Source organism: Sus scrofa, chromosome 12 (assembly GCF_054392235.1).
Source record: "Sus scrofa isolate SSC_HxYL_T2T_F1_AM1 chromosome 12, Sscrofa_HxYL_maternal_Yorkshire_Landrace_v2.0, whole genome shotgun sequence".
In the NCBI taxonomy this organism is placed as follows: domain Eukaryota; kingdom Metazoa; phylum Chordata; class Mammalia; order Artiodactyla; family Suidae; genus Sus; species Sus scrofa.
In genome coordinates, this window is record NC_139394.1 from 20015612 (window position 1) to 20031163 (window position 15552).

General features: G+C 51.9%; 2 protein-coding genes across 8 annotated transcripts; one reads left to right on the top strand and one right to left on the bottom strand.

The window, feature by feature from the left end:
• The first annotated feature begins 1516 nt into the window (after nucleotides 1-1516).
• On the top strand, nucleotides 1517-4889 carry CCDC200 (coiled-coil domain containing 200). The gene is given in 4 exon segments (XM_084983168.1): nucleotides 1517-1615; nucleotides 4088-4118; nucleotides 4121-4387; nucleotides 4804-4889. Coding segments are annotated over 4 exon segments (483 nt in total).
• Nucleotides 4890-7179: 2290 nt separating this feature from the next.
• On the bottom strand, nucleotides 7180-15360 carry TMEM106A (transmembrane protein 106A). 7 transcript variants are annotated; one of them, XM_084982796.1, is made up of 9 exons: nucleotides 15310-15360; nucleotides 14884-15013; nucleotides 13305-13531; nucleotides 12711-12774; nucleotides 10773-10926; nucleotides 9780-9954; nucleotides 9661-9704; nucleotides 9091-9144; nucleotides 7180-8741 (listed from the first exon to the last, which is right to left on the bottom strand). In XM_084982796.1, the coding sequence occupies exons 3-9, from the start codon at nucleotides 13510-13512 to the stop codon at nucleotides 8682-8684; spliced, it is 759 nt and encodes a 252-aa protein (XP_084838922.1). In that variant the 5' UTR covers nucleotides 13513-13531; nucleotides 14884-15013; nucleotides 15310-15360; the 3' UTR covers nucleotides 7180-8681.
• Nucleotides 15361-15552: the final 192 nt, after the last annotated feature.

Consider the following 15552-nt stretch of genomic DNA (forward strand, 5'->3'; position numbering starts at 1 on the left):
TTTTTATTTTATTTTAGTTTTAGTTCTTTAGGGCTGTATTCACAGCATATAGAAGTTCCCACGGGCAAGGGGTCGAATCTGAGCTACAGCTGCCAGACTACACCATAGCAACATGGGATCCAAGCCACATCTGTGACCTACACCGCAAGTCACAGCAAAGTTGGATACCTAACCCACTGATCGAGGCCAGTGATCGAACCCACATCCTCACAGATGCTACTCGGGTTTGTTTCTGTTGAGCCACAACAGGAACTCCATGAATATGCCACTTTAGCATGGGGTTATTTGAGATGAAGGCAATGGAGGCCCAAAAGACGAAGAGCTTTTTACCTCCCCTTCAACTGCCTAAAAGATTTAGATAGGGGCTTGGCTCAGAGAGTTATTGTCAGAAATAGCCTTTATCAGGAGTTCCCGTCGTGGCGCAGTGGTTAATGAACCTGACTAGGAACCATGAGGTTGCAAGTTTGATCCCTGCCCTTGCTCAGTGGGTTAAGGATCCGGCATTGCCATGAGCTGTGGTGTAGGTCGCAGACTCGGCTCGGATCTTGCATTGCTGTGGCTGTGGTGTAGGCCGGTGGCTACAGCTCCAATTAGACCCCTAGCCTGGGAACCTCCATATGCCGTGGGTGCGGCCCTAAAAAAAACAAAACAAAAACAAACAAACAAACAAAAAAGAAATAACCTTCATCTAAGACACCAATCTGCAAAGCAGGGAAAACATCTCACTACCAAACATCTGCTCTTCCTATTGTCCTGTGAGTTACCCTCCTTCTCTTCAAAGCCCTGGGCCCTTTCTCATTCCTTAGCTCAGGATGGCATACAAGCCTTAACTGCCCTTGGGTCTCATATTCTTATGGGATCCCTGAACAAATGTAATTAAATTTGTTTTTCTCTTGTTAATCTGTCTTATGTCAATTTGACTTAAATAAATTTTTTTTGGAGTTCCCGTTGTGGCTCAGTAGAAACAACCCCGACTAGTATCCATGAGGATGTGGGTCCAACCCCTGGCCTCGCTCAGTGCGTTTAGGATCCAGTGTTGCTGTGAGCTGTGGTGTAGGTTGCAGATGCAGCTCAGATCCTGCATTGCTGTGGCTGTGGCATAGGCTGGCAGCTGTAGCTCCAATTGGACCCCTAGCCTGGGAACTTCTATATGCCACCAGTGCTGCCCTGAAAAGCAAAAAAAAAAACCAAAAACAAACAAAAAAAAAAACCCCACAAAAAACAAAAAACAAACAAAAAACACAATGCTAAGATGGAAAGGTGTCTTCTACCTGCTCAGGTGAGAAGGATACTTTACAGATGTTTTTTAGGAGGCTTGGGAAGAACACCTCCCTCCTTCCCAAGCCAAGGGGGGGATCTGCCCCGTTGCCCTGGTAGTGGCCACATTGTGAGGTGGTTCTGGTTACAAGCCTTGAGGTTGAGGTGAGAGGAGACAGAGGTGGTGAGGCAGTGGCAGCCTTCTGGGTTCTGCCTGCCCCCCACCCCACGCCTGGGGCCTTCTGCCTCTCCCACCATCATGGGCAGTGCTTACCACTGGGAGGCCCGTCGCCGGCAGATGGCTTTGGACTGGAGGAGGTGGCTGATGGCCCAGCAGGAACAGCAGCAGCAAGAGCAGGTGCATGAAAGGGACCAGGTTCACCAGGGTCCTTCCAGGGGTCCACCAGGCAATGGGGAGGGAATAAAGACCCCCTAGAAAGCTGTCTATTATCTAGTGAGTGTTGTTTTGGTGGGGACTGAAGGAAAACAAGGTCCTTTGATGTTCTCTTGGGTGGACCCTGTGTTGTGTGTGTGTGTGTATCAGGGCTACTCAACTTTGCTATTGTCTTAGGCTGAGCCCTCTTGGGAGGTTGGGGGGGGGGCGGGTCAGGCTTGGAAGGTGTTTTTTTTTTTTTTTTTTTTTTTGTGTTTTTAGAGCCACACTCTCGGCATATGAAGGTTCTCAGGCTAGGGGTTCAGTTGGAGCTGTAGCTGCCAACCTACACCAATCTATGCCACAGCCACAGCAACTCAGGATCTGAGCCATGTCTGCGACCTACACCACGGCTCACGGCAACACTGGATCCTTAATTCACTAAGGCCAGGGATTGAACGCGAGTCCTCATGGATACTAGTGGGGTTCATTAACTGATGAGCCATGATGGGAACTCCAAGCTTGGGAGGTTTTAAAACTGTACTGTCCAAAAGCATGGCCTCCAGCCTGTGGCTAGTGAGACTGAGGAACTGAATTTAAAATTTTATAGGAGTTCCCTCGCGGCTCAGTGGTTAACGAATCCGACTAGGAGCAATGAGGTTGCAGGTTCGGTCCCTGGCCTTGCTCAGTGGGTTCCGGCGTTGCCGTGAGCTGTGGTGTAGGTCGCAGACACGGTTCAGATCTCGGGTTGCTGTGGCTCTGGCATAGGCTGGCAGCTACAGCTCCGATTCGACCCCTAGCCTGGGAACCTCCATATGCCATGGGAGCGGCCCAAGAAATGGAAAAAAGACATTGGATCTGAACCCTGGCCTGGGAACTCCATATGCCAAAGAGCAGCCAAAAAAGAACAAAACATTTTTATTTTATTTTATTTTATTTTATTTGTTTTTTAGGGCCACACCTTCAACATACGGAAGTTTCCAGACCAGGGGTCGAATCAGAGCTGCAGCTGCCGGCCTACACCACAGCCACAGCAACACGGGATCCTTAACCCACTGAGCGAACCTGTGTCTTCATGGATCCTAGCCTGGTTTGTTACCTCTGAGCCATGATGGGAACACAAAAAAACCTTTTTTTATATACATTTATTTAAATATAAATTTGAGGAGTTCCCATCGTGGCACAGTGGTTAACGAATCCGACTAGGAACCATGAGGTTGCGGGTTCGGTCCCTGCCCTTGCTCAGTGGGTTAACGATCCGGCGTTGCCGTGAGCTGTGGTGTAGGTTGCAGACGCGGCTCGGATCCCGCGTTGCTGTGCCTCTGGCGTAGGCCGGTGGCTACAGCTCCGATTCAACCCCTAGCCTGGGAACCTCCATATGCCGCGGGAGCGGCCCAAGAAATAGCAACAATAACAACAACAACAACAACAACAAAAAGACAAAAGACAAAATAAATAAATAAATAAATAAATAAATAAATAAATATAAATTTGAAAACAATACTGGAAACATTTTAAGTATTTTTGGAATAACTTGTGTATATGAATCTACTTTTTTGATTGTAAATTATAAGAATTCTAAATATAGATAAAATATGTATATTTGATATATATATGTAATTTGATAAAGAATATAGATAACTTTTTTGGCCATGCCTGCAGCGCACTGAAGTTCCCAAGCCAGGGATTGAAACCGAATCTCAGCTGCAACATACACTGCAGCTTTGGCAATGCCAGATCCTTAACCTGTTGCACTACAGTGGGAACACCTAGACCAAATATTTTTACTCAAAAATGTAGTGTCTAAAGTTAAGATGTGCTGGAGTTCTTTGGTGGCCCAGCAGTTAACGACTTGGCATTGTCACTGCTGCAGCTCAGGTTGGATCCCTGGCCCTGGCCTGGAAACTTCCGCATGCCACTGGTGTAGGCAAAAAAAGAAAAAAAAAAGATGTGCTGTTAATATAAAAGGCACTCCAAGTTTTGACTTAGTACAGAACCAAAGAATATAAGCTACCTCATTAATACTTTCATATTGGTTTTATGTTTTGGATGTATTGGGGTGAATAAAATATATTATTAAAATTAACTTCACCTCTTACTTTGTGATGTGGCTACAAATTGTAAATTACACATGGCCCTCATTATATTTCTGTTGGATAGTGCTGTTTCAAAGCATGTGCAAGAAATTATTCTTTACCCACTGCCACTGCAATCTGTTTTTGTGCACAGCTCTCATGCTGCTATTTCCTGGGCAGGGGTTGTGCCCAGTTCTTGGGTGCTGTGATGGGTGAGGGGAGGTGGCTCAGGATCCAGCCTCAGCCTTGGACTCCGGGGATCAGAGACCCTGCAGCCACCTCCAAGTCTGGGTTGGTTTGCCTTGCTCCCCCCAGTGTCTCTGGCAGGTGGGTGACTGGGTGGGGAGGGAGGAGGATGCCACTTGCAGGGGCTTCTTGCCAGGAAATGAAGAAACTCCAAGAGGAGGAACACAGTTGCAGCAGGGGTCGCAGCCACCCCCCATGCAATCACAGTCTCCTCCCATGCAGATGCAACAGCAGCCACAGCCGCCGCCGCCTCCTCAGCCAAAGCAACAAAACGCCCAAGACCGTCTTATTCAGGGTACCTCCCAGCACATTCTCCAGGATTCCCAAAGGCCCGGTCCCCAGCTTGGCTCAGTGGGGACCCATCAAGCTGGAGGGCAATGCAACCTCTTTAACAAGGACAAATTCTACGAAGGGGTAATGAACCCTCAAGGTCCTGGTAAGTGAGATGCCTGAGAGTGGGAGGTTGTGAAGACAGAGCCCCTTTCCCCCATCCCAGCCCTAGAGTCCAGAATCCATATCTGCCACCCTGCCCTCTGCCTCTCCTTGGCACCCTCTACCCTAGGGCTGCAGAGAAGCCTGCCAGCTTCTGCAGAAGGAAGCTCAGGTGAGGGTGACAGATGGAGCAGGGGTGGTCAGAAGGTGGGATAAGAGCTGTAGTCTTAGCAGGATATCCTGAGCCCTGCAGGGTCTGGAACAGAGTGGCTTCCTCATTGAGAATTTTCAGGGTGGGGCTGGGTCTGTGCTTGGCCCCAGGTAGGGGCCTGCCCCCAGGTACCTGGTAGAGTTCAGCTGTGCCATGGTTCATTCTCAGAAACGGCCAGATGGGTAATGTGTGCTCTGTTTCATCATCAGGTTTCAGCAAAGCATTCCAATCTAGCCCAGATAAACACACCAAGTACCCACGATTCACGGTGAGACAGAACGTAAAAGGCAGATAGATTCTGTCTGCATGTCCGAGTGTGCTTGCTGTGTGTGCAGGTGGAGTCTAGAAAGGCTTCCTTGGCAGGAGTCAAGGGAGGAGACTGAAGTTATTCAGTCACTTTTGGGTGGCCCATTCTTCCATTTCTTGTCCCCATAAAAATGTCTCAGTAGGGCCTGTTGCTCAGCCCTAAGCGTAAGTGAAGGGGCTGACAATCTAGTTGTAAAGATAAAACAGGTGCCAGAGAAGCAAAATCAAGGGGCTGTTTGAAATGCTGATTGGGGTAGAGCCAGTTGAAGGAGGAAGGAAGTCAGACCTGAAGGCAGAGGTTATGACCTCAGTCGGGATTGCCACTCCCTGGTAGCATCTTTCAACCTCGAGCCTCAGCTGCCACATCCAGAAAATGGGAATGATTTTACCTCTTTTTTTGGTTTTGTTTTTTTGTTTTGCTTTTTAGGGCTGATCTGCAGCATAGGAAAGTTCCCAGGCTAGGGGTCGAATCAGAGCTGCAGACACCAGCTTATACCACAGCCACAGCAACAAGGGATCTGAGCCGAAGTCTTCAACCTACATCACAGCTCACGGCAATGCCCGATACTTAACACACTGAGCGAAGCCAGGGATCAAACCCACATCCTTATGGACTCTAGTCGGGTTCGTTAACCGCTGAGCCACGATGGGAACTCCCCACCTCCTTGACAGAGGTGTCACAAGGACTGAATTAAAAGGAAGGGTATCCAAAGCACTTAGAGCCTGGTTTATTGTAGACCATCAAACCCTGGAAGACTCGTGACAAATATACAAAATGGTATAAGCTTTGGAAAGGTTTTTCTGATACAGGTGCAAAGGATGGGTAACCCTACCCTAGCCCTTTTATTTTTTATTTTCTTATGGCCACATCCATGGCATATAGAAGTTTCCTGGCCAGGGATTGAATCCAAGACACAGCTTCGACCTACACCACAGCTGCAGGAATGCTGGATCCTTAACCCCCTGCACCAGGCGGGCAGAGGATTAAACTCATGCTTCGGCAGCAACCCGAGCCACTGCAGTTGGATTAACCCAGTGCACCACAGCAGGGCCCTTTTAAGATGAAGTCTGGGCCACTTAATTTCACTTTGATTCCTCGGGCTTCAAAGGGCTTGATACAATGTTCCCGGGAACTGCTAACTAAGCTGTTTTGCCTCCTGTCTCCCCCTCTTCTCAGTCAACGAATTACATACAGCAGTGGTGATTCAGAGACAGATCCCAAGACCCCAGTGGCCATCAGGAAAAATCCGATGAGCAAGCCCACCTTCTCACCCCCCAGCTACATCTCCACTCCAAGAGCTAACCTTTCTCGATCCACTCTGGCAGAGGAGGCTAGCTGGGAATAAAGTGTAATCTCTTCCTGCAAAGATCAAGAGACTGGTGGGGCTCTGTGAGACTGGAGAGGGAGGGGGCAGGAAGACCCATGAAGGGGCTGGAGAGGGTTTGAGAAGACAGTAGAAGGCAGTTCCATGCTTCTCTAGGCAAAGCCAATGGGAGAACTTGGCCTTGGGGCCCTCAACTCTACGGCTCTACCACTGGCCCTTATTTAGCAATGATAGGTCTGTTGAGGTCTCAGGTTTATGACTCTCACTGGGGCCATCAGTCCCCCCACCCTCCCCGGCTGATGCTTACTGGGATACAGTTGCAGGAGGAGGGGTGGCATCATGCCACAGCAGACCTGGGGCAGCATTAGGAAGAAGTGGCAGGCAGGGACCTTCCCCAAGCCCAGTGTGGGCACTCCGCTGTTAAATGGATGTTCCAGGGATGGAGAGAGGAAAGGGGGGGCTGTAGCCTCAAGCACAGAACACCTGGTCTTGGGAAGAGAGGGCCTTAACCCCCCAAATCCACAGGCCTCTTCCTCCCTGGGTTTCAATCTTTCCATGTAGCAGAGAGAGACAAGAAGCTCCAAAGGCCCCAGGCATCCCACTCACCACTTCCTAAAACTGATGCCTGGGGTTCCCCATCCCTGCCCCCTCTTCGGCCCTTGACTGGTGAGGGGGCTGCTTGCGGTCTTTCATCATAGCATTGTCTTTGGGTGAGACTGAAGGTGCCCCTCGGTGCCTTGATTCCTGAGAGGAGCTGGCGGGAGTGAGGAGGAGGACAGAACAAGGTCATTAAAGTTGGAAGGGACCTCAGAGATACACAACGTGAGAAAGGGAGACAGCAAGCTCCTGAGAGCAAGCTCAGAAGCCAGGGAAGCAGGGCCTGTTACCAAGGGGCTCAGGCTGTGAGATGGGGAGGGTCCATCAGCTCCCTTCCCACTCACAGGAGACTTGTTCTTTTTTTTTTTAAATATCATCAAGTGTAGTTTATTGAATACAATATGAATTCTTTCCATGTGGTGAAATGGCAGAGGCTCCAGCCTGGTCTTCATGGACTCCTGTTGCTCTTGCCCCACTTATGAAAGCAGACGGACAGTACCAGCTGCTTCCTTCCCCTCATTCCCCTGGCTGGCTAATCACCAGGTTCTGTTACCACTTCCCCTCCTTCCTACTTCAAAGTCAGCTTTCCCTGCCACCTAAGCTCATCTCTCGGCCTGTCTGAGTGACAGAAACCACAGCTACCTTGAGTGAGCAAACAGCATTCCTGCTCAGCTAAAGAGTAGGAGCCTGGTGGGAACCTGGGGGCTACCTGAGGCTTAGCTTCACCTGAGGGACAGCAAAGAGGAGAGGGTCCAGACAGTCCCTACTGATATGCAGCTCCATACTGTCCAGGCCTGAAGGAGAGCAGAGACCTGGGGGAGCCTGGGTGGCCTGGGACTGAGCTGGGGGTGCAGCGAAGCCAAGCAGTTTTGCTTCACCTCTGGAGGCTTTCAGGGGCAGAACATCTGGGCCCACGGTTTGACCTGCCTTTGCTCACTCACAGGGGCTCAGGGTTATGGCCTCCTTCAATAAATACCTTTGAAAATGACTCTGGCTTTGCCTCTGTTTTTCCTGTGTAGGCCCAGGGGGTGCCAGGTGCCTCCCTCCCCTCCTACTTTGGTTCCTGCTGTGAAAAAATGAATACAATTGTTTTATGGAGAGGAGAAGCTTTAGCTGGAGAACAGCTCTTGTCTTTCTAGGAACCCAGGAAGGATGCAGAGCCGAAGAGTGTTGACCCATCTTGCTGTCAGATGGGTGGGAGACAAGCTGCCAGGAAAGACGTGGGCCATCACCATCACCTTGTCACGTGACCAAAGCAGGGCAGCATAGGAACGTATCTATGGTTCCCTAACAGGCCCTGGGGACAGCATGGCTGTCCCCCAAGTCATCTTCCCATCACTGAGTGGAGCACCCATGTAGTAAAAGCCAGAAAAAGAAAGCTTTCTTCACATTCAGGCAGGAGGAAGGCCAGCCCCAGAGGAGCTGGGCAACCAAGGTGCTCAGCACAGAAAGGGTGAGTGCCACTCCATGCCTCTAAGGCAGCTCTGAGGAAACATCAGGTCAGACTTTCCTTATGACAGATCAAGGGCAATATCTGGTGCTGGCCTCTAGAAGAACCAGGTTTCTGTTCCTATAGAAATCAGAGGGTGTGTGTGTTTGTGTGTGTGTGTGTGTGTGTGTGTGTGTGTATGACGTTAACTTCCATAGAAAGCTCCCTGTGCTGAGCGTGTATGGGGGAGGGGGTGATAAAACAGGGCTTTTCCTCTGGCAAGGTCACTATAATCCTACTGCAGCCATGGAGCTGTGGGAGATACAGACCAGGCCGGCAGGTGCCTGGAGCTTGAGGACAGCAGACAGGTCACGGTGGGTGAGGGACCAGCAAGTGAGGCACAGACGTGTTTCCCCGGCAGTCCACGTATTCATAATTCTGGAAGACCAGCTGCTCCGAATGGCTCAGGTAGGAATAGGTCAGGGTGCCCCTGGAGAGGAAGCAGCCTTTGGTGCTGGGCCTGGGAGGAAGAGGAAAGCCCTGGCCCAGCTCTGCTCTGTGCGGAGGGCTCACTTCCTCAGGCACTCGGCCCTTCCTTCTGCCCCCAACCCCACCCCCCAAGTCACCTGGGGCAGTTGCCCCACCTGTGTTCTGGGCAGCTCTATGGCTGTCGTATCAGTAGTTCAGAAGCAAGGTGGGCCCTAGAGGAGGGGCTGGACCTGCTGTTGCCAAGAGCCAACAGAGATTCACGGGGTCAGCTTGGAGGATTCTCCTCCCAACGAGGGGGAGCTGGAGTCAGGAGTGGGAGATGGGTTACCAGGGCGCTAAGCCCTACTTACTGGATGTGCAAAAGCACATGGTGGACTTTGATTTTCAACCAAGTGCAGATTTTGCTGAGAGAGACAGAGAAAGAGAGAACATGGGACTGAGTTTCACAGCGAGCAGCCTGTCAGCTCAGAGTAGACCTGCAGTCCCAGCCCCTCACCTCCTGGGCTCCCTTCTATCAGGGGCCCCAAGTGCCACTCCCGCTCCCTCTCCCTCTGCTTAAGGTGAGCACGTCACCCCTGCTGCCATCTCACTCCTCCCACCCCCAGTGGCTTGGCTCAGGCACACGCTGGTCTCTCCCTTGATAGAAAATAGGACATTCATCTTTCTCAGCATGTCTGGCCAAAGAGCTCAAGGTCGTATATTTTAAGGATTAACCACATTCTAGCCTGGTTTTCATTCCAATCCAGGTCCAAACAGGCAGAGGCTGGGGACCCTGAACCCTTGCACATTGCAGCCTTGGCCACAGGAGTGTAGGCCAAATGCTGGCCACAGGCTTTGCTAAGCAATCAGGAAATCTGGTGGGGATTCAAAGCGGGTTTCCAGCCAGGAAAGAGGCGGAGAAGACATCAAGGGCTACTCACTATGTGTTTTCTTCCTGTATCCTGTTGGCTACTGCATAAAATACCTGTCAACCAAATGGGCGTAAGGTGAGCCACCAACTCCAGCTGCCACCTTCCTACCACCACCCGCATCCACACACCTGTGGGCAGGGCTGGCCAGGGAGAAGAAGTCACCTGTTCACTGGCCAAAGGGCCGATGTGGAGGAGGAGGCTGTCGGAGACCTGCCCCACCACGAGGGACAGGTGCAGAACCTCAACAGTCAGCTGAGTCACAGTGATGGGGTAGTAGTTGTTATTGGAGATGTTCAAGATATTCTGGGGAGGGAGACGGGGAAAGGGAGGAGTGAGGATAGCCACCCTTGGAAAGAAGAAGCCAGTTTCAAAACCCCCATCCTGATTGAGCCCCACCCCCAATACGGGCCTCAGCTGCTGAGGCCCCAGTGCTGGGAGCCCCTTGGAAGGGCCCTTAATGGCAAGGGGTCCCCTGACTCAAAATCCAGTCTCACCCTGCAAGGCCCTCTCGTTCAGTCTCTCCCCCCCCCCCCCCCCCGCCGCCGCAGGGCGTCAGGCACACCACCCCCGCTGCACCCTGTGATTTATTGCTCCGGACTTGATTCTGGCCCCTCACAGTCCCAATCCTATACCACGTGGGGGCTCATGATTACTCCTGCTGCTCCCCAGGCTTCTGACACCCTCTGGGCGCCATAAGACCCCTGGCTCCCCATGCCCAGGGTCACAACACTGGACGTGGGCCACCAAGAAGTGTTGCCAGAAAGGTGGGGTGGGAGTTCCCGTTGTGGCGCAGTGGTTAACGAATCCGACTAGGAACCATGAGGTTGGGGGTTCGATCCCTGCCCTTGCTCAGTGGGTTAACGATCCGGCGTTGCCGTGAGCTGTGGTGTAGGTTGCAGACTCGGCTCGGATCCCGCATTGCTGTGGCTCTGGCGTAGGCCAGTGGCTACAGCTCCGATTCAACCCCTAGCCTGGGAACCTCCATATGCCGCGGGAGCGGCCCAAGAAATAGCAACAACAACAACAAAAGACAAAAGACAAAAAGACAAAAATACAAAAAAAAAAAAAAAAAAAAAGAAAGAAAGGTGGGGTGGAGCCCAGGGGCACAGGCACCCACTCACTGTTATGTTGAGACAGATATCAGTCTCCTCAAAGGCCACGGTGGAGGAGTTGAGGCCTGCAGGCTGCATGGCGATAGTCCGGGGAAACAGGAAAAAGGCGATGAGGGAGGAGGTCACCAGGCAGATGAATACTGCCAGGAACACGGAGAGCTTCCTGTGGGAAAGCAGGATCCGGGGGAGGGGGGGAGAAGTCTGGTCACCAAGGAAACTTGGGCTGGGGGCCTTCAGACACGCTTTTCTCTTTCTTGAGAGAAGAGTCTTGTCCAAGGATGTCCCCCTCACAACTGCGTCCTCAGCTCCCCAGATGTGGAGGACCAGCCTAGGCTCAGATGTGGCCAAGAGTGGGTAGAAGCACACGACTGAGAGGCCAGCAGCCTGGCTTCCAGGCCCAGCTCTAGGTACCCACTTAGCCCAGTAACCGTGAAGAGCCTACTGGACCTCCCTAAGCCTCAGTTTCCTTGTCTATAAAGTGGAGACAACTGTACCTACCTCATACAATCTCTTATAGGCTGATGCATGAAAAGGCACTAATCTCTGGTCCTGGAACACAGCAAAGGCTCAGCCAATGCTAGCTATTATCAGTGGAAGAAGTCCACAGGAATTTTGAGAGTTCTGAATTTTATTTTTGCTTTTTAGGGCCGTGCCTGCAACATATGGAGGTTCCCAGGCTAGGGGTCGAATCGGAGCCACAGCTGCCAGCTTACACCACAGGCCACAGCAACGCAGGATCTGAGCTATGTCTGCGACCTACACCACAGCTCATGGCAATGCCAGATCCTTAATCCACTGAGCGAGGCCAGGGATGGAACCCACGACTTCATGTTTCCTAGTCGGATTTGTTTCCACTGTGCCATGACAGGAACTCCTGTGTCGGGTTCCTAACCTGCTAAGCCACAGCAGGAACTCCTGATCATCTAATTCAAAATTGAGGGAGTTCCAGCTGTAGCTCCTATTTGACTCCTAACCTGAGAACTTCATATGATGCAGGTGTGGCCCTAAAACAAAAACAAAAACAATTGAGATTTGTATTAAGGAGAGAGCACCTTGTTAGCATCTTATAAGGGGCACTGCCAGATTCAGATTCTGGTGCAGTGGTGGGGGAAGGATGGGTGGTGGCTCCCAGACAGAAGCTGAGGACCCTGGGAGGAAGTTTCAGGGATCCACGTCAAAAGACCCAGATGACAAATGAGGTCATGGGCCCCCAGTGACACTCAGGGCTGCTTCTGAAATTCTGAAGTGTCCCAGAACAGGGAAGAGAACAAGCAGGTCTGAATTGCCATTGCAAAGGAAGTTCCTAGGAAAAATCGCTTCCTCAAACCCACTGTAGCCAGAGCCACTCCATTTGTCCTGGAAGGACTTGCAGAGCCAAGAGGTCCCCTCTGTCTTCAAAAGGGAGCCATGCTTCTTGGAAGCAGTGAGGCTCAGGGAAAGGATACCAAGTGGCTCAGGTGGCATCTACTATGCCCAGGCTTCTAAAACTAGGAAAATCCTTGGAAACAGGGAGTTAAGACACCTGAGTTTAGTGAGATTCAGGATTTCTTTTTTTTCTTTTTTTTTTTCCCGGTATTTCTGCCTTTCCTAGGGCCGATTCCCATGGCATTTGGAGGTTCGCAGGCTAGGGGTCTAATCAGAGCTATAGCCACCGGCCTATGCCAGAGCCACAGCAACAGGGGAGCTGAGCCACGTCTGCAACCTACACCACAGCTCAAGGCAACGCTGGATTCTTGACCCACTGAGAGAGGCCAGGGATTGAACTTGCAACCTCATGGTTCCTAGTTGGATTCATTAACCACTGTGCCGTGATGGGAACTCCGGCTCAGGATTTCTCGAGGGGAGCCAATGGAGAAAAATTGTGGGGATGGGGGAGAATGGGGGAGCCAAAAAGGAGTAGCCCCCAGGGGCAATGTGTGCGGAGCTGGGGCAGAAGGAGGGGCTTACGTGTGCCTGGGCTTCAGCCTCTGGTCCCCATAGGGGATGAGGGCCACCAGCTGCTTCTCTAGCTCTGTAGAGAGAAAGAGGGTGAGAGGAAGGGCCATGAAGTTTTCATGACAAATGTTTCTTGTGCCAGCCTACCAGAAGCAACCCTCCACCCCAGAGAGCAGGGTGAGAAGCATGTCGCCTCTGCCTCAGGGCAGGACTGGGGGCACTGGTCTGCTGGCAGCTCAGCTTTGCTACCTCTAGAATGGAGGTGAGATTTTCATTAACAGGTGGGAAGAATTTCTGCAAGTCACTACAAATCAAAGAAGCCCTGTTTCTTTGGCGAGATCATTTGTAACTTCCTGAATCCTAAGGCAGTGTTGCTAAAGGACCAGAGAGGCTGGAAACTGACTGGGATTGGGCCAAGGTTGGGGCGGGGGCCCTCAGCAAGTCCAGGAAGGGTTGGCAACTTCCTGGCTAGCCTGAAACTGGGGGACTAGAAGCCAAGAGACCCAACCCTATTAAAGGAGACTCAGAGGAGCCTGGCTCTAGTCAGCTGGCTGCGAAGCGCTTTTCCTGGATCCCAGGCTACTTTCAGAGCTTTGGGCCACTCACCTCGAGGGATCTCCCCACTGCCCTGGCATGTGGGACAAATAACAAAGCTGGCACCAGTGGCCCTTTCACAAGGCACACAGGAACAAAAAACCTTGCTGCTGTTGGTGCTGGAGTAGCTGGCCGACTTCCTGCCGATGGTTGGGTCAGGGGGCAAGATGGACTTGTTCTCATCCTTCTGAGAGCCCAGCTGGGAGAATGTCTCGCCCATTGTTCAGAGGGATTCCTCACTGATGAGAAAAGAACAACGACGTTCAGTTAGCACTGATGTCGGTGTGACTCTGGTATTAGGTTCTTGAGATTGGCAAGGAGCCCCATGGCAATTTCAGCAAACTCAAGCCTAAGGGAGCGAGGGTATAGAGAACCGAGCAGTAAGCACGGCTCTTGGATCAGGAATCTCAATGCACTGCAACTCCTTTCTTTTTTCTTTTTTTCTTTTTTGTCTTTTTGCCATTTCTTGGGCCGCTCCCGCGGCATATGGAGGTTCCCAGGCTAGGGGTCGAATCGGAACTGTAGCCACCAGCCTATGGCAGAGCCACAGCAATGCGGGATCTGAGCCGCGTCTGCAACCTACACCACAGTTCAAGGCAACGCCAGATCCTTAACCCACTGAGCAAGGCCAGGGATGGAACCCACAACCTCATGGTTCTTAGTTGGATTTGTTAACCACTGAGCCACGATGGGAATTCCCACTCCTTTCATTTTTGTAGGAGAATTCAATCTGCCTACAAAAGAGGGAAAAGCAGAGCAGAAGTTATTTCACTTTAAGGGACTTTCATAAGTGAAAGGCAAAGTGCTTATTTTGTTCTGGGAAAGTTGCTGAGCTGTCATTAACTTCAAGGGAAGGAAGTTAGGGCTGGGGGGCAGCAGCCAGGACAGTCCCTCCATCCCCTGTGACAAGATGACTTTGAAGAGGTCTCTAGAGCACCTGGGCAGAAATGCCTGATGTTTCCTAGGCTGGGTTTGAAAGAAAAGCTTCCTTCCATTCCCGAGCCTGGGCAGGCGCTGGCTTAATAGGAAGGTGGGGATTCTTTGAAATAAGAGAAACGGGGCTAGACTGGTCACAGGTGTAGATGAAAACCCTAAAATGGTCCTGAGGAGTTCCTGTCGTGGCACAGTGGTTAACAAATCCGACTAGGAACCATGAGGTTGCGGGTTCGGTCCCTGCCCTTGCTCAGTGGGTTAACGATCCGGCGTTGCCTTGAGCTGTGGTGTAGGTCCCAGACGCGGCTCGGATCCCGCGTTGCTGTGGCTCTGGCGTAGGCCAGTGGCTACAGCTCCGATTCAGCCCCTAGCCTGGGAACCTCCATATGCCGCGGGAGTGGCCCAAGAAATAGCAAAAAGACAAAAAAAAAAAAAAAAAAAAAAAAGGTCCTGGGAGGGAGCATAAACCTCTTCCACTTTATTTTCTGAGGTGGGGTGGGACAGATTGTAGGAAAGTGGGTGATAGTGATGTCAGGGTCAGTCCTTCACTAGGAAGGGTCAAGACTAAAACCAGATTCTTCCCAAAAGACTGGTAGCAGATGAGTGAGCAAGCTGAGCAGCACTCAGACTTTCCAGGCTAAAAGAAATGGTGCCTCACCTGGTTTAGGTCAGAGATCCCCGGCTCATCTCAGCTGCAAGAGAGTGAGACTTCTGCAGTGCCTCTTTGGGGAGGAGGGCCTGTAGGATAGGGTGGCTCCAGGGGCCACTGGCCTCCTTCCAGCAGAGTCCTGGGGGAGCAAATGAGCGGCACTGGAGGAGGTGGAGAGCAGCGACCCTGGCCTTCTCAGGGGGTCCAGCTGCTTCACGCCCTACTCTGGGGCTCCGTCATGGGCCGGGCGATGGGAGAGGGCTGAGACTGGGACTTCGGAGGAGGATTTAAAGTCCCACCCACCCTCTGAGAGGCCGTTAGTAGAGCCTGGTACCCGCGTGTGCCTGTGTGCTGGGCTAGGAGGAGGTACACAAGGGGCCTGGCCCGTTGCCTCCCGAAGGGAGAGAAGGGAAGGAGGGTCCCGGAATGCCTTACCCCCGTGCGACGGCAGTGACACAAACGGCTGCAAAGTGGAATCGAAAGTGCGGGAACCGGGGGCTGGCCGCAAGCTTTGACTCGCAAAACCTTGAGAAGCTCCGCCCCCGCTCCTCCGAGCCGCCCCCCCTCCCTCCCCGGGCCCTCCCCCTCCCTTCCAGGGCCTCTCCTCTCCCAACACAGCCGCCAGAGAATTTCTCAGCTCTTCAAAGGCTAAGCGAGGTCCCGGTTGCTGCTTCCGCA